The 21250-nt window shown below is 43.5% G+C and overlaps 4 protein-coding genes across 9 annotated transcripts; 3 read left to right on the top strand and 1 right to left on the bottom strand.

Annotated features, from left to right (window-relative positions):
- Nucleotides 1-1084: 1084 nt before the first annotated feature.
- smarcc1b (SWI/SNF related BAF chromatin remodeling complex subunit C1b) lies at nt 1085-6432 on the bottom strand. The gene is made up of 28 exons (XM_088365520.1): nt 6151-6432; nt 5786-5905; nt 5624-5709; nt 5473-5554; nt 5310-5402; nt 5163-5232; nt 5028-5097; nt 4874-4949; nt 4674-4799; nt 4510-4592; nt 4319-4425; nt 4192-4251; nt 4078-4106; nt 3883-3998; nt 3742-3813; nt 3554-3667; nt 3338-3491; nt 3162-3272; nt 3011-3070; nt 2689-2947; nt 2570-2620; nt 2451-2497; nt 2275-2374; nt 2064-2200; nt 1851-1985; nt 1638-1770; nt 1477-1563; nt 1085-1398 (listed from the first exon to the last, which is right to left on the bottom strand). Exons 1-28 carry the CDS (start codon nt 6316-6318, stop codon nt 1331-1333), a joined length of 2814 nt encoding a protein of 937 aa, XP_088221646.1. The 5' UTR covers nt 6319-6432; the 3' UTR covers nt 1085-1330.
- Nucleotides 6156-9809, top strand: aste1b (asteroid structure-specific endonuclease 1b). The gene is made up of 7 exons (XM_088365521.1): nt 6156-6645; nt 6966-7216; nt 7297-7563; nt 7659-8515; nt 8578-8809; nt 8884-9067; nt 9154-9809. Exons 2-7 carry the CDS (start codon nt 6979-6981, stop codon nt 9449-9451), a joined length of 2076 nt encoding a protein of 691 aa, XP_088221647.1. The 5' UTR covers nt 6156-6645; nt 6966-6978; the 3' UTR covers nt 9452-9809.
- Nucleotides 9810-9999: 190 nt separating this feature from the next.
- Nucleotides 10000-11256, top strand: LOC148379898 (uncharacterized). Its single transcript, XM_088365522.1, has 4 exons — nt 10000-10151; nt 10247-10325; nt 10400-10612; nt 10684-11256. The coding sequence occupies exons 1-4, from the start codon at nt 10008-10010 to the stop codon at nt 11067-11069; spliced, it is 822 nt and encodes a 273-aa protein (XP_088221648.1). The 5' UTR covers nt 10000-10007; the 3' UTR covers nt 11070-11256.
- Nucleotides 11257-11856: 600 nt separating this feature from the next.
- On the top strand, nt 11857-21242 carry hycc1 (hyccin PI4KA lipid kinase complex subunit 1). 6 transcript variants are annotated; one of them, XM_088365459.1, is made up of 13 exons: nt 11857-12019; nt 15592-15673; nt 15765-15866; nt 15960-16139; nt 16514-16594; nt 16678-16793; nt 16854-16949; nt 17029-17145; nt 17325-17412; nt 18012-18174; nt 18400-18658; nt 18691-18728; nt 19576-21242. In XM_088365459.1, the coding sequence occupies exons 2-13, from the start codon at nt 15623-15625 to the stop codon at nt 20061-20063; spliced, it is 1779 nt and encodes a 592-aa protein (XP_088221585.1). In that variant the 5' UTR covers nt 11857-12019; nt 15592-15622; the 3' UTR covers nt 20064-21242. The 6 variants fall into 6 exon arrangements, with proteins under 6 accessions (XP_088221585.1, XP_088221584.1, XP_088221583.1 ...); XM_088365458.1 differs by having other exon boundaries at nt 18400-18728; nt 19576-19724; XM_088365457.1 differs by having other exon boundaries at nt 15765-15875; nt 18403-18728; nt 19576-19724.
- Nucleotides 21243-21250: the final 8 nt, after the last annotated feature.

The following is a 21250-nucleotide window of genomic DNA, read 5'->3' as shown; positions in this document are numbered from 1 at the left end:
TTCGAAGGTGTCAAAACCAAAACGGAGGGGTACTTATTCCAACGGGTTGACTCAGTATTATTATTATTATTATTAATATATTATCTAATCCTAATATATATTGACTTAGTATTATTATTATTATTATTAATAATAATACTAAGTCAACCCGTTGGAATAAGTACCCCTCCGTTTTGGTTTTGACACCTTCGAATTAAGGCAAAAATCGTCATTCCAATTACGCGGGCGCCATCTAGCGGTAGAGGTGAAAAAATGTCATTTTTAACTTAGACTAGGTACCCCTCCGTTTTGGTTTTGACACCTTCGAATTAAGGCAAAAATCGTCATTCGTATTGCGCGGGCGCCATCTAGCGGTAGAAGTGAAAAATGTCATTTTTAACTTAGAATAGTTACCCCTCCGTTTTGGTTTTGACACCTTCGAATTAAGGCAAAAATCGTCATTCCAATTACGCGGGCGCCATCTAGCGGTAGAGGTGAAAAAATGTCATTTTTAACTTAGAATAGGTACCCCTCCGTTTTGGTTTTAATAATAATAATAATAATAATAATAATAATAATAATAATAATAATAATAATAATAATAATAATAATTAATAATAATAATAATAATAATAATAATAATAATAATAATAACAATAATGCTTAATAGCAGCAGCCCTCTCATGGAAGCTATGGATGTAAATCAAATGTTTCTCCTCTCTTCCAAATGAACAAATTGCAATCCAATTCCCTAATTGGGAGGCAATTGATTCAAATCCCTCAGAGTGGAGTGTCCCACTTTTCCCCATCAATTGTAATCAAACACACAAAGCAAAACTTCAAATGCTGACTCTCAACAATGGAGTGGGAAACTGTTCCATGATGAGAACCTGGCAAAAAGGGAGAGATGGCATGCAGATATGGGCAAGCAAAGCTGCAGAGTGAAAGAGAAAAAATACTCACTGATGCTCTGCCAAACAGAGCAGAACGAAATTGCATCTGCGACACACACATGCACACACAAGATTTGCACTCATACACATAAATAAGCACATCTTATGTGATCCGGGCATTTTTCTATAAATTAGACACGACGACAAGTTGATAACTTATAAAAACAACTTTAATGAGTCCAGATAAATCTGAAGATTCTTCAACTCATGGACACAAATATTTCACAGACTTTTTAATGCTTTGAACTCGACTGAATGAGCCACTCGCCAAACACACACACACGCATGCACACAGCATCCAGTCTACAAATAGAACTAGCGGGAAGGTTTTGATCATCAACATGGTTTTTTTTAATCAAGCGCACTTTATTTGTGTCGAATTTGAAGTGCCGGTCTGTTCAGCTGTGACTAGACGCCGGAAGGCCGGGCTGAGCTGCGGTCATGGCATCAGTCTGCGAGGACGGATCTGTAACAACGACAAAATCGCTTAGAGCGTGGTGGAGGTGACGACGACCTTTTGAACCAGCGAGTAACGAATGCTCACACATGCCATTAGGTGCTCCGGGGTGGCGGGGGGCCATCGCCTGCATTTGTCCTCCACTAGGAGTGATCCGATTGGCCACAGGCTGACCTGAAGAAACCAAAATAGAGTCTGAGTTCGAAACGAACAGGACCGAAAAATAATTCAAATCGTCGCCTCCTGACCCGAATGCTGCAAAGTGAATCCTGACTGGCCCTGCAGCTCCCTCTGCTGGTGAAGCTTGATCTCCGCCTGTTTGAGCTGCTCGGTATGGAAGGACTGCCTCTCTGTAAGAAGCTGTTGCCGCTGCTGCTCCAACTTCAAAACAAGCCAACAAACATCTGATGAGCTCAAATCCGAAAATGCATACGAGATGGAAAAACATCTAATTCGCTCACAGCCTCTTTCTCCCGGTCCATGATGGTCTCCAGTTCTTCAAAGTGCCTCAGTTTAATCTCCAGCTTCTTCATTTGGGTCTCCACCAACAAAGCCACCAGAGATTTGATCTTTCTCTCCTCTACTGCTGCCAAGTGCTGAGTCAAGTGCAAAGGACATGTTTTGTAGAGACTGAAGAGCCAATGTTTACCAAAAATCCAAGGGTGGGCCTTCACCTTGGCTTTTGTGGCAGCGGAGGCCAAAGCGGCCGCTGCTGCCGTGGTAACAGTGCTCTCTACTAGATCCAGCTCCATCACTGCTCCGCCATCATCCCCTTCTCCCTCCTGACGCTGCATGCCGTCATCCTCGTTACCTGTAAAAGCGTGACAATGACATATATGACATATGTATCTCGTATTGAACCTGGTTAAAGCGCGGATATTATACCGATATGAATTCCATCGCTTTCCTCCGCATTCTCTCGTTTGACTCCTTCCATTTTGGGCACTATGGATTCCACCAGGAGCCCATCAGCATTGACAGCAACCTGGGATAGGACCAACATCAGTCAACATCAGAAGGAAGAATTAAAAATAATAATCATTTGTGTGCTGGTCATCTACTTGATGTGAAATGGTGCTCAGCTGCACTTGTGAAGCATCCATTGAGTCTGCAAGGTGAAAATAACATTTGTAAAATAGACATCAATGGTTTCAACACACATATCGGACTCGAGTCTCACCGGTTAATTTCATTCCATTCAAAGACTCTTCCTGGACTTGTGAAAATTCCTCTGTACACAAATCCAATCTTTAATTTCAAGTTGAAAGCACGCAAACGGGTTTTGGCTCACGTCCTCACCCAGTGCAGCTTTCGCAGCGGCCGAGGCGACCCGCGGATCCACCACCGAGGCCAGGAAGGCTACGGTGCTCATCACGGGGTTCTCGGATTGGCTGAAGGGCACGGGCTGGTACGCCAGCGGTCCGAGGGAAGCGGACGAATCCTCCAGATACGGGTCCTCGATGGGCAGGCGGAGGAAGTGGAGGATGCAGTCGTCCTGCGTTCTGGAGCCCACGTGCTCTGATACTTTATTCCAGTCGTCCCGATAGACCTCCAAGGCCTGGCAAAACCCAAAAAACAAATTCAACCACAATGATGAATCCTAAAAATGGACTCGACCTACCTCCAACAATAAAAGCGTCTCTTGCTCCGTCCATTCCCGTCCAGCGCAAGCTCCCTTTGTCTAAGATAAAAAAATCAGACAGGGAAAAGACATCATAATAAAATACAATGAGGAAACATTAAAAACACTTCAGCGTGTTTTCCGCCGAGACCTTTGGGTGCTTCTTGGTGTAAACGTCCATGCGCAATCCGAAATTCTGGCAATCGGAAGGCTTCTCTCTGCTCTTCTCCGGGAAGCACAACATGTGCTGCGACGCTGTCACCTGCAGTCATGAGTTTTGACAATTAATTCCGAGGAAGGTGATGTCCACTCTTCTGTGAATTTTACCTGTAGTGGTTTGTGTTGTAAGGGGGCCAGCCCGGTGGGTGTGTCTGCCAGTACGTTAAAATGAGGAGTGGGCGGGGGTCCCATGGGGAGGGGTCTGCTCTCTGCGTCCACCTGGTAGTTAATCAGACCCCATTGCTCGAGGAACGCGTGCAGCCTGAACACAACAATGGACACACAATTATTTTTGAAGATAGCACACGCATACTGTACGTTTACCTCAAGATGGAACAAACGTCGCCGGTGAGATTGCGCCGGCAGGACGTTGAGCTGAGGTATTCCTGGGGGTTGAGCCGGTACGTGTCAATCATGAAATTCCGGTAGGCCAGGTAGCTGCAACGTGCACAGATAACACTCTTAATATTTAAAAAACATTCTTGACAGTTTGTTCGGTATGCGTCGCTCACACTTCGGGTGATTTTGACTTGTTCTTTCCGTTGAAGAATTCGGGCAGGGCGCGTTTCTCTATTGCGTGGATACTGACAAAAAAAGTGATTCGGCGTCGGTAAAATGGAAACGATTAGGACGCACAAAATTGATTTGGTCACCTGTTGTTATTAAACCAAGACGTGTAACTCGGGATTATGATGTGATGGGTTTGTTCAGTGACGTTGTCTTCTCCCTCTAATAGGCGAGGGATCTCCACTCGTCCCTCATCGTCATCCTGGATTAGAATCCACATTTGAGAACATTTAGTTTGTGCTTAGAAAAAAAATGAGTACCATATGTATAATCATAATTACCCTTCCTGTAAAATCATCTTCCTGGTCATCTAAGAGAGAAAAAAAAAACAAAGGATGGTGCAAATGTCACATCTATTATAAATATTAAATTATTATAATTGATTAATTTTTTACCCAGGTCAGCCATGATGCCTCCTTTGACAGGTGTGTTCTCACTGTCCTTTTTAAAGTTGACTGCAAAAGACACAATAACGATATCATCAAATTGCATGTAAAATTTACTGCACACAATATATGTTACCAATTTTGGGTAAAACGATCTCCTCCATGTTTGGAACAGGAGTGGGGTCCTCCATATCTTTGGTCAAGTCCTCTTCTGGCTCTTCCTCCTGCTGTCCACGTCGCCTCCTTCATGTCAATATTCACAAGTTAATCATTGAACTGGAGCACAACAACACCTAACAGGATTAAATTTGAATTTTTGGAACACACCCCTTCTTTCCTTTCTTCCTAGCGTCAGTGGAGAGCGGAGATGGAGAGCGTCTTCTCTTTTTGAAGGGAGTGGACTTCATGTCCTGCAGTGGGGAATCGAAAAGAGACGTTTAGGTAATGTCCGTCGAGTCGTTTTCTTTCACGGGCACGAAACAAAACCAAACCTGGTCTTCTCGAAGGCGTATGCGTGGTCGGAGAACAAGAGGCAGGTTCCTTTCGTTGACACAATAGTCTTCCTCGTTCATCCACTCGTTGAAAACATCAGTGTCCAGAACATAACCGGCGTGGACCTATTGGGTCATTTATGGAAGTGGAATGACATCATAACCGCATAATACATTAAAAAAAAAAAAAAAACGCTCACCCTCCACGGTTTTTCTGGATGAGGAGGCTCCTCAACATCTCCGATGACATCACTCGAGGGCAACCAGCTGTCATAACTAGAAAGATGGAAGGGGGGGGGGGGGATAACGGTGAAGGTTTTTGTTTGAGAATCGGATGCATGCTCGAATTAATACCTGTCGGGGTGCATGCCCCAATGCACCAGGATGTGGCTTTGTTTTCGCATGACAGGCCGCATCCACTCATCTGGAATGCAGATATTATAATTAAATAAAATTCTATCTGGCATTTATTTCATACGTTTGACCCACCTTCCTCTGTGGCAGAGGGCAATGGATATATGTGGTGACTGGCCAGGCTTCTGTCCACACTAAGTGTGCCCTGCATGGATAAAAATCAAAAGCAGCATAAATGAGATCATGACTTGGCTCCAACCTTTTAGCGCCAAATCACTTTACCTGGTGCTTTGTAACAACACCACTAATTCTGCTAGCCAGCTCTTGATCCAGTGAAGGGTCCAAATAAACCACCGGATGTGACAAACAGTTTTGCTGTTGACACACACACAAAAAAATTCACATTTGTTGTTTTTTAGGATATTATACTCAAGTGTGTCATTACCTGAAATAATGTTCTTTCGATCATATCAAACATTTCAACATTCCTTTCATTCCTTGATGGATTCTGCAAGTCAAACCTTCGCCTGTGAAATAAGAGAAGGTCTGTGAATTTATTTTCATATAAAAAAAGAGAATTTGTGGGTGCGACTTACCAGCCTTGCTCAGATTTGAACTTGTAAGCGGAACCGAGGATGTGACAGAGTCCGCCTCCTGGCCGAAAGTCCATGAAACACTGTGTCTAGAAATACATTTAGACAGTGGCAATGCATAAAGTGTTTTGCATAAATGCAGAAAAAGAAACTTTAGAGTCTTACGGGTAGTTTGTTGCGGGGAGGATTTGGAACTCGTCTGCCAAATGCATCCTCTTGAAACTGGAGGAGCTGCAACGTCACAGCAGCCAGTGCCTGACATGATGGAGCATCTACTAACAAAGACTATGCAAAACAGATTTAATGAATTAAGGGAGGGCATATTGATTGACAATCGCAGTTTCTACAATATCCTTCACTCCAGCTATTAAAATCATGATTTATTGGAGTGATGCGAAATTTGATTTCCAGATCTGCATGTTATTCAGTGTACGAAAATGTCGATGCATACTTTAACCCCAGAGGGCTGTTTTGTTTACAATTAACAGGAAGGAAGGCGGTGACTAGCCTGTTAGCTTCGAGCTAGCTACCTTTTTGTAGTACTTCCCGAGCCACTGGCGCACTAGCTCCAGCTGAGCCAAAGTGTCAGGGCTCTCCCAGAACCAAGCTGACGGACTGCTGTCTTTTTTCCGATGTGCTGTGAATCCGGAGCTGGTCTGACTTGTTCCTGGAAATTCAATGTTTGTTGCACCGGACATTGCGAAAATAACCACTGATTAATATGAAACGACAGAACAAAACTGGCTAGCGCGCATGCTAACGTCAGTGGATCTCGCGTTGTTCCGCGAGATGGCAGCTCGAGATATTCTGCTGTTTGTCCGTTAGAGGGCGATAACGAACATCACCAATCAAAACCTGGAAAAAGAAAATAGAAGAAAAGGGAGAGGCTTCAAAACAAACAAGGAAATACAACGTGGGGTGGAAAATAAATCAAGCTTTAAAGTAGACTAAATGTGCATCTCTGGAATTAAATTCTTTTCAAGGAAGACCTGAGTTTTCTGCAGATTCACCTCACAGAGAAAAAGGTATGGAATATTACTCGGGTGGAAAAAAGTTTAAAAAATCTGCGTGCAGAGGTACAAAGGAGAAAATTAGTCATTACTTTGCACATTTGGAAATACAAAGTGTCTACAAAGCAATTTTAATTGATTACTGTCGTGATGTGCTTTGTACAAACTAATGCACAAATGAAACCAAAATGTACACACTTGATATTGTTCTGATTTCCATAGACTTGTCCACACAAAAATGACAGTCCATCAAAAGTTTATATAAGAATTGGTCTGATGTGATCTCCTATAAAAAATTCATACAAATATAATACTTTCAAACCTTGTCTTTACAGAACCTGAGATCCCATGGGAGTTCATGGTCTTACTACCTTTGTGGAAGGAAACCGACATTTCCTTTTTGATGTGAAACTCAGAGACAGCCGCCTGGTCATCGACGGCAGCAGTTTGTATTTCAATCTCTACTTGAAGCACGGTTTGGACCGACAGCATGGAGGAGAATATGATGCCTTTGCATCCTTAGTCCTTGAGTTCGTCTCTGCCCTGCGGGCCTGTAATATTGAGCCATATGTGATTCTGGATGGAGGTAAATTAAATTCTTTAAAATCAGATTATAATCTCTATTCCTGTTATCATGTATTTACCGTTTCTCGCAACTCTTTTCAGGGATTGACCCCAGCAACAAGAAATATCTCACTCTGCAGCAACGTCTGCTGTCCAAAATAAAAGAAGCAGAGAATCTCTCCTATGGCCGCAATGGCTCGGTCCTCCCCATCCTAACAAAGCAGGTCTTCATTGAGGTCCTAAGTCAGAATAAGGTACCCTTGGTCCAAAGTCTTGCGGAGGCGGACTGGGACATTGCCTGTTTGGCTCACCAATGGAAGTGTCCAGTCCTGAGCAATGACAGTGATTTTTTTATTTTTGATCTGCCAGGTAAAATAATTCCCTCTGAGTACAAACAGGTAGTAAAGAATTACAGAGGGTCAAATAGTACTTCACTGATTATGTGTATTTTTGTCTCATTCTAGGTGGATACATGCCATGGCAGTTTTTCAACTGGACCAACCTTAATGGTAAAGCAACTCACCGCTACATCCCAACTCGGTGCTACACCACCCAGGGTCTCTGCCGCTTTTATGGGGGAATGAATCCGGAGCTACTGCCTCTCTTTGCTGTCCTGGCTGGTAATGATTACGCTAGTCCGAAAGAGGCCGAAAGACTCCTCGATATGATTGATAGAACAGCTGGCAACCGGCGGAACCATAAATCATCCTCTTCTCGTGTTGACGTTCTGCTTCGGTGGCTATCTTCCTTCCCAAGTCCGGCGCAGGCCTTGGTTGAAGTGAAGAGACTCATGGGGGCTAACAGCGGTGGTGAGCTCAGTACACAACTGAAGGCGCTTATGAAGGAGTACCATGTGACCCCTCAAAGCCCCTTTAATTGTTGGTTCACTGATTTCAAGGTTCCAGAAGGGCACAATCAAACATTACCCAAGGGCTTGTCAGCGGCTGCAACAGGAGCACTTTTGCCAGCCTTAGTGATTGATGCTTTGGTCATGCGCAGGGTGCTCCTCAACCCACAGGTGGAGAACATCAGGCAACCCAGCAGCCACCGTTGCGCCACACCTATTCGCCAAGCTATTTATGGGATATTACTCCTCGAAGAGAAGCAAATGGAGCCTGTCAGCTACCAGCAATTGAAAGTAGAGAAGGACAGTTTTACCCAGAGAGGTGGGGAAACTCAAGCCAGCGTTGCAACCCCATGGCAAGTCTCTGGCTCCCCCGTATGTGTGGAGGAGATTGATCGGCTTAACCTCAACCTGAAGAGAATCCAAGTGGAAGCACAGCGGCTAAAATCACATTTCCATGTCAATGCTATCTGTGAGGTAACGATGAAAGATTAATACTTGAGTAATGTCAAAAGGGCTGATGACCTTCTTCTCTCAAGGTCTCTGGAGTGATGCGACGTGATGCCATTTGCGAAGTGTTGCGGGTGAATCCGTCTGCGTTGGCTCAGGTTCCCGCCTCCATGTATCTGCCCATTGCAGCCACAAGCTTCTGGCTGCAGGAGGCTGCACCAAAGCCTTCACAGCTTCACCTCCAGGCTTTGATTTTGGGAATGGTTTACGGAGAGCTGGTTTTGTTGGAGAAGAATCAAATGTCAAACTATAAAATTCCTGGTAAGTGATAAATGTAATTTGACTTTTATGAAATAGCGCTGCTTGAATATCTGTTTTGTGGTTCACGATTGCAGTCCCAAAAGATAATTCGTCCGAGCGCCGCTTGATTCGTCAGCTGGATCAAATTCGTTTGTCTTCGAGACTTGCCATGGATATCGCGGCGGCTCACGCTTTCAGCCAATGGCAGGCCTGCCTCTGGAGTGCGCAATGTCTGAATCAGCTATTGTTGCTGCCATTCAATGAAGTCCACTTGTCACAGTAAGAGGAACTATGAGTCATACACAAAACATATCAAACTGTAGAGCTTTTTTTTTAAATGATTTATCACTGTGTGTTTCTTTAAGCTTATTCAGTGGGAGCATGGTGCACAGCGTTCTCAATCTTCTAAAAAAAGGTCAAACAGTAGATCAGATGCTGCCCAAGTTCTCGTACGACGTTTACTCCATCCTGCTACACGCCGTGAAGAACTGCAGCTTTAAACCTCAGCTTGCTTCATTGAGAGGCGGCAGAGGGCGAGGTGGTGAGCGGGGAAGAAGAGGAAGAGGAAGAGGACGAGGAGAAGTGGGAGAAAGAAGAGGGCGAGGGAGGAGAGGGACGGGGGGGATAAGCAACCGCTTTGCAGTTTTAGGAATTAATGAGTAAGACCATATTATGAAATGATATGTGACCAAATGAACGGCAGCACATTCCATGGAATTTCAAAAATGCTAAGAAGCAATTTTATAATAATTGTGTATTCATTAGTCATCACCGTTATCTTCAGCTTCAGCTTGTGCCTTTTGATGGAAAGAAGAAAAAAAATCCTGTACTGTAATCACTTCAAACTTCAGTATTATTAAGATCTTAATATTTTAACTGATGTATGTTACATGAAATTGAGCATGTATTGTTCATAGAGTCAATGCCTATGCATTTTTTACAGTTGTCATTTTAATTTGCAATGTGTACAACATTTTTTTTTTTTACAAATTTTTAAACAGACAACCAATTAAAAGATTATTAAAAGTAATAAAATGTCATTCTCTATCAAGTCTGTTATTATCATAAATTAGCAAAGATAAAATAGTTATGTAATTATGTCAAAAACATACTTTTTAACCAGTTTTGTGCATTTCTACTTTAATACAGGGTGTGCTGGTGTGTGTACACACCTGACTACACTAATAAAAAAAGATAAGGAACATTTTGCAGGAGTCGCATGACGCTGACGTCATGTGGAATGTGGACTCTATTGTCTGAAATCATTCACACGAAAACAAAACTTTGGGAGACGCACGAATTACAGAAAATGCTCCGTTGCCTCTGCACTTGCTGTTTCCCAAAAGAAAACTCCGACAACGAGGTATGTGATACATTTAACTGCTACAATGTATTATCTGCCAATTAGGCTTTAGTAAATTCAATAACAACTGGAAAGTTCCATGATTGCATTATCAGAGGCAGCCTCTCCTGCGGCCCAGTCCAACTGAATCAAATGGAGCTGAATCCGCTCGACTAACACGACCAGTAAACGTGGGTATGTCATCCTTAACTCAGAATAGATTACCACATCCTGTCTGGTGAACGTGTGGTTTTGTGATTCTCTGCAAGATGCACAACACACAGGCAGACTGGTCATGAGACGGGTATGCGTGCCAGAACCAGATTTGAGGTTTTCCGATGTGGCCGAGACCTTCAATGAGTTGCAGGAACGTTATGAGTCCATGCTTCGACACATCAGAAACCTGCAGAAGAATTGTGGCTTCACACACAATGACCATCTGACTATATCTGACTGCGTGGGCAAGATCAGAGAAGAAAACCGTGAGTAGTTTTAGGGAACTCAAATTATGAGGCCTTTTTTGTGGTTCAACTTCTTATTATTGGTCTCCAAGGAGACAAATTCAAGGTCTCACTAAAGATGAAGGGCTACGACTTCTCTCTATCTGTGGATCCTGTGGATTCAGACGGAGCCTTGATTCCTCCCACTCTGCGGTTAGCTCAAGAAGATCTGAAGTGTGCTTCTGAGAACAGCAAGGCTGCCATATCTAAAGGTGCCATCCTTCAAGAGCTGATTGGATGGCTACTCCGGAGCAAGGATAAAATTGCTGAACAGGTGAAGAAGGTCGCAGAGACTTACCAGGAGCAAGGAAGACTTAATGAGAACCTGGAAAAGAACATGAAGGAAGTGAGTAGGGCGAAGGAGTTGTCATTGAAATATCGGCAACACGCTGAAGAGGTCCTTACCCAAGCAGCTCAGATAGCTGGTGTTCCTCTGTGAATGAGCAGCACAATGTGCATTAAAATAAACAAACATATTTTGTGTTACCAGCGTGGTCAATAAACAAATTAAAATTATATGCAAGATTATTACACTGTCAAAATCTGATATTTATTCATACCTGCATTGCCACTGCTATTTTCAAAGCCTTCCAACATGCATCTTATAATAATAAACTGAACAATTGTACATGTTTTTGTACTTCCGCTTATCACCACCAGGCAGCAGTAGACACCCGTTTTATGCAAATTTATTATGCAGAGACTACCTGGGTCAAGAGAAATGTGTTATGGTTATTTTTAACATCCCCGTGGTTAAATATAATCAAGCTTTAACACCACCGGCCTGAAATGAAGGGAACATCACAGGATGCCGATCTTTTCTGAGCACAAAAACAAATGATTACAATGTTTAATCTCCCATTACTGTGAAAGCATGATTTATTTTCTATTGTTCCTAAATTCATAGTCAAATTACCATGCATCATTTAACAGCTTTAAGAGTAATCAAATAGATTGTTCTCGTCGTGGAATGTTCAATATTTGCTGTATGGAAATTGTAACTTTACAAATTGAAGCACAATACTTTTAAAAGTCATTCATTTGAAATACATGACAGGTCACTCATGCGTCTGGAGAGGGATCGCGAATGACAGCTACAACCTACATTGATCGTGGAAACTACCAACACAAGAATTCGATTGGCTAAAAAAAATTCGGAGGGCGGGGCAATGTGACTTCCTATTCGTCTCTCATTGGCCCGCTCGTTCTTTCACTTGTGTTGCGTCTGAGAGCTCCCACTTAAAGATGGTTTGACTGAGGAAAGTAACCACGATGAAGAAGCGGCTCTACTGCATTACTGAAGGAAATCAAGCAGTCGGGAAGTGATGCTTATTTCATTTTGGAACGCAGCAGGACGACACTTGCACGATCTTCACTGATAGCATGCCGGTAAGTGAGTAAACAACCTGACCCCGCTTGAGTTGTTGTTGCGCCTTAGCCGAGCTAGCAAACTAGCCAAACCTGTAGGGACAATCGTCATGACAGTTCCAAGTCATTCAGCAAGATTAAGAGTATGTGGCGGGCTGAGATTAATCTTTGCTACCTGACTTGTGCACTTCAACGCCGACCAAAGCGATCATCGGGAAACATTTTGTCTTGGTTTGTGTGTCATCTGCAAGTTGGAGTAATTTGAGATGCACATTTGCAATTACAGTACAGCGAATGTTTCCACTATATCAGACCGGTGGTGTCATTTTTCCACGGAGAAAGACTTTGCACCGGACTCTTGTTTTAGGCTGCGTGGGTGTGTTCTCTGGCAGCCTGGGTAAAGCCTTGTTAAATCTGTCCATGCATCATGTGAATCATGTGATGTAGCTTTCAGATCTCATGTGAAAGTGTCCCTATTGCACAGACTTTTTTTTTTTGTATGTATGTATCTCTTCAAAACAGGCCTCTGGGTGATCTTGCACAAGTACTGAAATTGTCTAGACACTAAATAAATTAATAATATGTGCATCATAAATCCAGCTGTCAAATTGCATGGCTCTACATTTCCAAGTCTGTCTAGATTTTTTTTCATGGGAAATTGTTACAGGTGAGTCAAGGTGACTTGGGGAAAAAGATTTGTGGTTTGGAGCTTCATACCTTGATTCAAAATTTTAGAGCATGTCCATAGTCACTGCTTTTGCAACACGGCCGCCATGCTTTTAGCAATATTCAGTTCCTTTTTTTTTTTTTTTTTTTATAGTTACTCGCACAAACAAATGCTCGAGGCGTTGGAAAACCACTTGGTAGCAGTGCTTTTATAAACAGTTGTGTTAGTAAAATTGTTTTGAACTATTGACACTCTCCCAAAAATCAGTTATTCAAAAAGAAATCAAATTGATAAAATCAATGCATTGCTCAATCCTACTCTCATTTGCATAACATAGTTTACAAAATACTCCAAATACCGAAGTGTCAGTCAAAACTGATTCCCGTGTCTTTGCACAAATCCAAACAACTATAGGCAGCCTTATTATAAGCACGAGCATTTATTTCTCACCAGTCACGACTGCTAATATTTTTTGACAGCCAGTTATGCAATATGCAGCGTTTGAATTCATCAAGGCGCTCTTCATCTTCTATAAAGGTGATAATGAAAAGCTACATTCAGTCATTTCATTAGCTATTTCTGACCGGAGCAGACTATTGTCAAGCTAACCACGTACGCTTTGATTATTGAAGGAATAGTGAGTGGTTGGAAAAAGAGAGAGAGAGAGGGATCACGTCGGGTGATGATGCATCACTAGCCTCGAAGCGTAGGCTGCTGCAAGAGGTTTCCTGTCTGTTAGCACTCCCCATCCATCCATCTCCCATAGCAGCATAAAAACATACACACCACCTGTCTATTTTGTCTTGAACTGATTTATGGGCGAGTGGGTGGGTTGTGTGAATGCTCCCACTCCTTACAAGCTCCACGTAACCTGCTCAAAATCAATTCCTAAGGAAGGGAAGAATAGGAAATCTATTCACTTAAGGGGAAAGTCACGTTAGTAAAGTCACATTGTTTGACTTCCTGTTTCTTCTAAGCGCAGCTGGTCGAGGAGAAAATGACTCAATCCAAATTTTTTTTTTTCTTTTTAGATCATGAATGGACTTTCGACCGATATGATCGTGCTAATCATGTTTCATCTTGCAACTTGGCCTGTACGACAGGAAAAAGCAGCTGGGGCAGCTCTGCTACTCCCGATACCACCCACTTCATTATTTCCTTATTTTTTCTTTAGTTCCTCATTTCAAGCTTTCTAGTCCACATTTCAACATGCATAGGAAATAAACAGGAGGTCTGCTACTACCGTCACACCCTTTTTGGTTCAATAAATGAGAAGTAGGGCTGACCAGATTTTGAAAAATAATCCATCTGATGAGCCAGTGGCCATATGTTGGTGCGTGTGTGATGTTAAGGACAGAGGCGTGGGTTGCTTGCAAATTTGCTCACAGGAACAGGTTTGTTCAAACCAGGCACTGAATAAACACACTCACTGATTACTTGACACATTCTTCCTCACTTCCTGGCGAGCTGTTAACTTGAAGCATTCTTTAAAAAAAAAAAAATCCTTAATTCCTATTCAGTGTTCATATTTCTGTCTCATGCCTTTCTATTAGTCTTGTTGGGAGGTCCTAATGAAATTCTCTTATTGACCCACTTCAATTGCCTTATGGATCCCCTGGGCGTGCTCCACATTCCTTTCATCCATCATCTCGGCATACGTCCAATTATCTCCCACTCTTATTGCCATTGCCATTGATCTGCGCTCTTTCTCTCTCTCTCTATTCATTCCTTTCGGCCACACATTAAGATCCTCATCTAGCCGTTCTCCGACTTGTTTCAGTGATTTTATTAGTGTGCTTCCTTCAATCGGTCTACTCATATTTGTCGAGATCCTTGTCTCTAAGAAGGTGACAGGAGGGACAAATAGCTTGCCAATGACATAATTACTCAGTGTTGCGTAATCAGCGAGCCGTTGAATTAGAATTTCTTTCTGGGCGTTGTCGGTAGTATATTAACAGAAGGAGCAATTTCCTTTCGTTGGATTTATTGGCTGATTTGTTGGCTGGGTTTTGCGTCCTCAATCATTCAGTGTTTTTTTTGCTTTGCTTTACGAGCGCTGTATCACGACAACACAACGACAAACAATTAGCATCTATCTGAACACAAACGGTGCAGCAGAACATGTGGACAGATAATGTAACAATACTATATATGTATATTGGCAAGCCGCCAAGTTTCACTTCTTTTCAGTACATCAAGTATTAATTTTCTCAATCACCACTGTGGCTTGTTGTTTTTTTAAATGGGAAAAGTACCACTAAATTTCCCTGCACTTTCTTTCTCTCCATTAATTCGAAAGCTATAATTTGCACCAGAGAACGGTTGGAAAATAAAGCCTACTCGGGAGGGATCGTGTTTTGTTCAAAAGACTGAGTCACGCTTTAATCACAGCCTTATTTTGTTTGCCTGCTATTAAAGCACGTAGTCCCAAGATGTCCGCACTCTCATTACGTGTGATAGAACACGCTGCCACAATGCACTCATTTCACTAAACGCAGGCTGTTTTGTCTCATAATCCGGTTCCTTTTTATGAGTCGCTGGCTCTCCCTCCCCGCATTTGTCATTCTCATCAGTGGTGCAGTCCAAAAATGGACACCCAGCTGCCTTTTAGGGGCCACGCAGTGAAATAATACCAAATAAAGCTATTAGCTTTATGAAAGGAAAGTACTGCGGGGTAGCTGGGGACAGAGGCATGAGCCAAAAGCTACGTGTGCTTTACAACAAGACTATTGTTGGGATATTAGTTATTGAAGCTGCTCCCCTTGGCTTGAAGTATTATTATATTTTCATATGTGTATTTCCCAAGGGAGGTTCTGGGTGAAATTAAAGTCTGCAATATTTCGATTTACTCTGAGTTGGGTGAGCACAAATTGTCTATTAAATTGTGTATGTTTTTTTTTAAACAATTTTTTTTTTGTGTGTGTAGGTAGAGGTGACGCCTCTTCAGATGCAGGAACATGTTGGCTATGGACCAAGGAGTGGTGGAGGAATGGCTGTCAGAATATAAGGTATGAAATAATAATTTTGACCCTCCTACACATTTTAATTGCACACTCAAAGATACAAACATGCAGACACACTTGACTTTGTGTATTTCAGACCTTGCCTGACAGCGCCGTGTCAGCCTATGCTGCATCACTTAAAGACAAAGGTGCCCTTGTCCCGGCACTCTACAAAGTCATCCGGGAGAATTACAGTGAAGTACGGGGCGTAAGCTTTTTCCAAATATATCTTCAAGACATCAATTTCTCGGGGTGACATTGAACCGTCACTTTGGTTTTGTGTCATCCTCAGCTGCTGGAGCCAGTGTGTCACCAGTTATTTGAGTTTTATCGGAGCGGTGAGCCGCAGCTGCAGCGGTTCACTCTTCAGTTCCTTCCAGAGCTCCTGTGGAGCCTTCTGTCCGTCAGCGCGGCCAGAGACCCGCACACCTCGGGCTGCATCGAGGCCCTGCTGCTGGGCATTTACAATTTGGTAGGGGGACTGTGTGTGTTGCTATTTGGGTTGAACTCGAGTCAACGTCGCCTTTATAAGAAAGCAGTATTGGCAGCTGTGGTTATTTGCGTGAAGATGTCGGCAGCTCTTCCTGTCTGCATAGCAGAATAGGTCATGTCACTCCGCACGGATTCCAACGCTCCTTTATAATTGAGCTGACATTAACGAGCACTCAGGGGGCACGCAAACCCTGAGGTGTGCACAGATGGAAGAGAAACGCTGGCCACACATTAGGCAGGAGGTTTTTTTTTTATTTTAAGTACAAGCTCTTATCAGAATAGTGCATACATAGACAACACTGCCTCTGCTTTTCCTAACCCACAGATGTTCTTTGTCTTTTCTTCCCCCCCCAGGAAATAGTTGATAAAGATGGGCAGAGTAAAGTATTATCCTTCACTGTTCCTTCCCTCTCCAAACCCTCGGTGTATCACGAGGTAAGACGCTAATGTAAAAAAAAAATGCTTTTGGAGGAATGTTATAAAGACAAAAATGGCGTCTTGATTATTTTTTTTTTCAGCCGTCCGCCATCGGCTCCATGGCGCTGACGGAAGGGGCACTCGCCAATCATGGCTTGAGCAGGGTGGTGTACAGTGGGCCGCTCCTCCAGAGAGAAAATTTTACCGCACAAAACAGGTGATGATCGTCTCATTTTTATTATTATTATTTATTCATTGATTTATTTTCTTTGTGCAGATTTGAGGTGCTGACCTTCTTGTTGCTGTGCTACAACGCTGCTCTGAGCTACATGAGCTCCACTTCCCTCCAGTCCCTCTGTCAGATCAGCTCCAGGTCCAAACATTTTTAATATTTTCGATTCCATGAAAATGTTGATTCAACTTCTCCCATTTTCTTCCGGCCTATTCTCCAGAGTGTGTATATGTGGTTACCCGCGGCAACAGATACGGCGCTATAAAGGTATTAGCACACGGATGACGGTTACATCAGAGTTCTTGGTTCAGCTCCTCACAGGGATACACTACGCATTGTGAGTGTACACACAGATGATTTATTTTACACTCTGTTTATGTTGGCGCACATTCCCTTGGCCGTTTACATTTTCTTTTATTTATTCAGATGTGTCACCATATTACCTGTCACAAGCTGCGTGTGGAGAAATCTGTTTCTTATACAAAAGTCAGATGATTAATATTCAATTGTGTTTAGGTGTAACGGAGAAGCGGAACTCGGATCCAAAGCTTTGGATGACGTCCTGTATCGGGCCCAGCTCGAGTTGTTCCCGGAAGCGCTCTTGGTGAGTCCGGTCTTAAATCATTGGTCACACGTGAAGCTAGCCGCACATGCTGGCCGGGATATTGGCATCATCCGCGGAACACTATGCTGCATTGTGTCGCTCGGCGTGTCAGACTGCAAACTGTGCGTAATCCCGCTAGATTATTTACATGCTTTGCACTCTGCTCTGTTTAGCTGTAATCCTCGTAGGGGGAAGCAGATTGAACCTAAGCTTGCAGTATTACTACACCAGTCAGGGTGCATTCCTCCACAATTGTGAAAAGACATAATTTTTAGCTAAAAAGAGAGAATGACACCTAATGAAGTGGCCAACAAGTGCACGTTTCCTCCCTCATTTGAACAAAAGACACATTGTCCCGGGATTGTGACCTTTTGGATTGTGCTACTGCTGCTCCATGTTCCTTTTAAGGATTTCTACAGAGTCGTGTAAATACTCTTAATGCGGTGGCCTCTAAGAATTTACACTTTCTCTTAGGAGAAATAGGATTAGCGTGTAGATTATTTGTATTAGAGTCACATGCTTGGCTGGACTGGTCAATTTGTCAATCATGCTTTTGTGATGATTCTAAATGGCAAGGGGCAATGCGTGTATTTGGTCAGGTGGGCAACGCCATCAAGTCGACGCAGAAGGGCGCGGCTCTGAAAAGCAACACCAAGGAGGGTGCACGTAGCATCCAGGTGGAGATCACACCCACCGCTTCCAGGATCTCTCGGAATGCTGTCACGTCGCTCTCCATCAGGGGGCACCGCTGGAAACGACACGGTGAGATGCATGAGATGAGTGTGGGGAACCAGGGTGAAACCTCTGGATGGTTTCTATCATTGTGATATTCATACATTTCCATCCAAATGATCATATTTTGTGTCATATTTTTTATTTGGATCTTTGTTATTGCTTTAATTATGTTTTGGGTCATGTGTGCCTTTTTCATGCGTGTGCATGACATGGATGTTTGTGTGTTGTGCAAACCTTCCTGTGCCTGACCAGCAGAGTCCCAGGAGGTGAGTGTAGACAGTGAGGCCGCGCCGGGGGGCGTGGCCATCCCCGATATCAGTGTGACGGGCGTGAGCAGCGAGCGAATGCCCAACGGAGAATCCCTGCGAGCGCGCTCCTACCCGGACGGCGAAACTTTGGGAGGTGCCTCCGATGTCAGCCCGGAACCCCGAAGTCATGAGTCCAGCACGCGGGGGCAGGAGGTCAGGAGGCAGAAGTCTGTGAGGCGAATGCTGGAAAATGAGAGTTCTGGGTCGGCCTCCATAGGGAGGAGCCAGCACTAAGTTCTTCCTTCCCCTTGCCCCAATCCTGGGGTAACCTAGGTAACTGTCAGTGGGGGCGTCGTGGTCTGAAAAAACCTTGATGATTCTTCCCCGCTTTTTAACCAGCCCTTTTTTTCACCTTTTTGACTCACTCTGTCCCCCGTGGCTCAGACTTCCTCACAATCCGCCGTTATTCTTCCTTCAACTCATGACAAAGCAAGCAAACAGTCCTCCTCACAGCTGTATATTATTTAGCGACATCAAATGCAAATTTTGTGCCTCCTCGACAGCACTCCTGGGTTGCACTTGGACACTTTTTATTAGACAGAAGCTGGACAAAGATATGCAGGTCTTAATTTAGCGCAAACCTTTTCATGACTGATGAATCGGAGCATTGGATACAGTAACCTGCATTTCTGTTTCCTTGCTTTTCATTGTTGTTCTGTTGCACTACAAATTATTAGCGGCTTAGGATGCAGAAGGACTTGTTTTTTTTTGAGTGACTAATTGAATGTCTTGCCTTCTTCACTTTCCCTTTGTGATGTTTCCTAGGCTTACACCCTCAACACTGTCCTCACCTGCCTCTTTTGGAACTTAACATTTCACTCCCTCACCGATAAACCACTTTAGAGATGACATTTTGTTGGTGGTGGGAATCTAAAATAAGTCTTGACAGCAGGTTGCGAGACATCAATCATCTCTCAGGCTGTGGTGATGGCGCCACCTGCTGGAAGACTGTCATACGTTTGCCCTGCAGCCCCATGACTGTTCAATTTTAACCAAATCAGGCCAGTCAGTGTAATGGCACATTAATGTAGAAGATTTGAACAGAATTTAATGGGCTGAATGGCAAATGGGTTTTGTCCCCTTGGTTAACTCCGCTTGTCTCTCTTTGTGACTACCACAGACGCAGTGGATCTGGGTTCCCCGGATGAGCTGATGGATATTTCGGAGGCGGACGAAGGCGGGATGGCGCCTGACACAAACCCACCCACCATCATCATCAGCAATAGCGTGACCACGTTAAACCTGGGGGCAAAGGCCATCAAGAAGTACCGTCTGGGCGGGCGCAGCAGCAAGGACAAAGAATCCAGCCCGCTCCCGATCGGTCGAGCGGCTAGCGAGAACGTGGAGACGTCCGTCAAACGTCTCACGCTCACTTCGAGCCAGTCTGTGCCCAAAGCAGGAGCTCTCACCAGCTTGACCCGCACTGCCAGCGCCGTGTTCTCTCGCTCTTTTGAGCAGGTAGCCGCCGGTACCACCCCACCCCCTGGCAACCACACTGCCCCAGAATCTGGCACTTATTCTTGCAGCCTGCAGGAGGAAGGGACGGGCTATTTAAACCACACGCAACGTTCGCCGAGTATCAGCGTGCACCTTGGCTCGGACCTTTGAAATGGTTTTATGATGAACCTTTGGATCTGATCCTGTGATTCTGCACCAGTCACCTGGAGCTGTAAGCCATGCCAACCACTAGGGACCACGAACATTTTTTTTCCTTCGCTCCACTGTGGTGTTGTTCTTTCTTGAAGTCACTTTCTTCGACTCATTGTAAACCACTGCCATGTCAGGAACAAATTTACAACCCTCTGACAATATATACATTTAAAGCTCATCACTAACCACTGTGTGTCAAAGTATTTGGAAATGAATTGGCATGTGTTGCCTTTGCATGCCTTTTCCATACATTCACCTTTACCTTGACCCCCCCCATGGAAGGAGATGTGTGTGGGTGAGTGGTTTTTCTTTTTTTTTTGTGTGTGTGCATAAAAGCTGTTGATTGAATGAAAATGTAAACCTCCGGATTCAAAAAGAACAATTTTCTTTGCTCCTTCCTCATAGCAATACAAACCGTACCTTCAGTGTTTAGACGAATATATTTAAACCTAAACGTTGTGGTCCGTCTGACTTTGGTCCAGGAAGAGATATTTTTATGAAGAAAAAACAAAAAAATCCACATTCTTCCCTAACAAGTATGGAAACCGTAAGCGTTCCATTCTTAATATTTCCAGTCAGTATTGTTCTGATGAGCAAAAACATCAACGTGCCCTCTCTTGAACAAAATGAAACCTCAATATAATTAGTGCAATGATGTTTTTGACTCTGGTGAGAGGGCTATGAAGTATCAGGGTTTGCACTTGAGAGGCTAATTACATATTTATAAAGGAGTAACTCTCACAGGTACCAATCCCAAAAGAAGGTGTGTTACATATGTCTAAGAAAACCTGTGGATTATTTTAATACCTCATCTAGCCACCATGCCAGATGTTTGTAGTATTTCTGCAGTCTGTTTCTTTTTGTTCCAAGTCAACCCACCTGCATCACATCATCATGCTCACACTAAGGTCACCTCCATCCCCAGTGTAAACTGTCGTCTGTGTGCTATTAACGGTTTGGTGTACATAATTTGAATGGACAATCGATGTGTTTCAGTGTCAGTTTACAAATTGTGACTGGTTCTGCTTTTGCTGTACATCATATTGTTGTTCTTAAGATGTTTTTACTGGCCTTTTTATATGTCCGAGGATGTGCAGCTCATTGCTTCTGGAAATAAAGTGTTTCTTTTGACTCAAATTTGTCTT

The sequence above is a fragment of the Syngnathus floridae genome, chromosome 21 (genome assembly GCF_059516105.1).
Source record: "Syngnathus floridae isolate MCC-2025c chromosome 21, RoL_Sflo_1.0, whole genome shotgun sequence".
Taxonomy (NCBI): domain Eukaryota; kingdom Metazoa; phylum Chordata; class Actinopteri; order Syngnathiformes; family Syngnathidae; genus Syngnathus; species Syngnathus floridae.
The sequence above is the reverse complement of the archived record's forward strand: the minus strand, read 5'-3'. Positions and strand labels throughout refer to the sequence as shown.

Excerpts from the sequence above, each read along its gene's own strand:
- smarcc1b (XM_088365520.1), bottom strand. The coding sequence starts at position 6,318 with ATGTCCGGTGCAACAAACATTGAATTTCCAGGAACAAGTCAGACCAGC. Across the intron at positions 4,107-4,191 it reads AGGCATCATGGCTGACCTGG|ATGACCAGGAAGATGATTTT; the intron begins GTAAAAAATTAA and ends TTTCTCTCTTAG. Across the intron at positions 3,668-3,741 it reads AAGTCAAAATCACCCGAAGT|CTACCTGGCCTACCGGAATT; the intron begins GTGAGCGACGCA and ends TGCACGTTGCAG.
- aste1b (XM_088365521.1), top strand. The coding sequence starts at position 6,979 with ATGGGAGTTCATGGTCTTACTACCTTTGTGGAAGGAAACCGACATTTC. Across the intron at positions 7,217-7,296 it reads ATATGTGATTCTGGATGGAG|GGATTGACCCCAGCAACAAG; the intron begins GTAAATTAAATT and ends AACTCTTTTCAG. Across the intron at positions 7,564-7,658 it reads TTTTATTTTTGATCTGCCAG|GTGGATACATGCCATGGCAG; the intron begins GTAAAATAATTC and ends GTCTCATTCTAG.
- LOC148379898 (XM_088365522.1), top strand. The coding sequence starts at position 10,008 with ATGACGCTGACGTCATGTGGAATGTGGACTCTATTGTCTGAAATCATT. Across the intron at positions 10,326-10,399 it reads AACACGACCAGTAAACGTGG|ATGCACAACACACAGGCAGA; the intron begins GTATGTCATCCT and ends ATTCTCTGCAAG. Across the intron at positions 10,613-10,683 it reads CAAGATCAGAGAAGAAAACC|GAGACAAATTCAAGGTCTCA; the intron begins GTGAGTAGTTTT and ends TTGGTCTCCAAG.
- hycc1 (XM_088365459.1), top strand. The coding sequence starts at position 15,623 with ATGTTGGCTATGGACCAAGGAGTGGTGGAGGAATGGCTGTCAGAATAT. Across the intron at positions 16,950-17,028 it reads CTCTGTCAGATCAGCTCCAG|AGTGTGTATATGTGGTTACC; the intron begins GTCCAAACATTT and ends CCTATTCTCCAG. Across the intron at positions 17,146-17,324 it reads ACAGGGATACACTACGCATT|GTGTAACGGAGAAGCGGAAC; the intron begins GTGAGTGTACAC and ends AATTGTGTTTAG.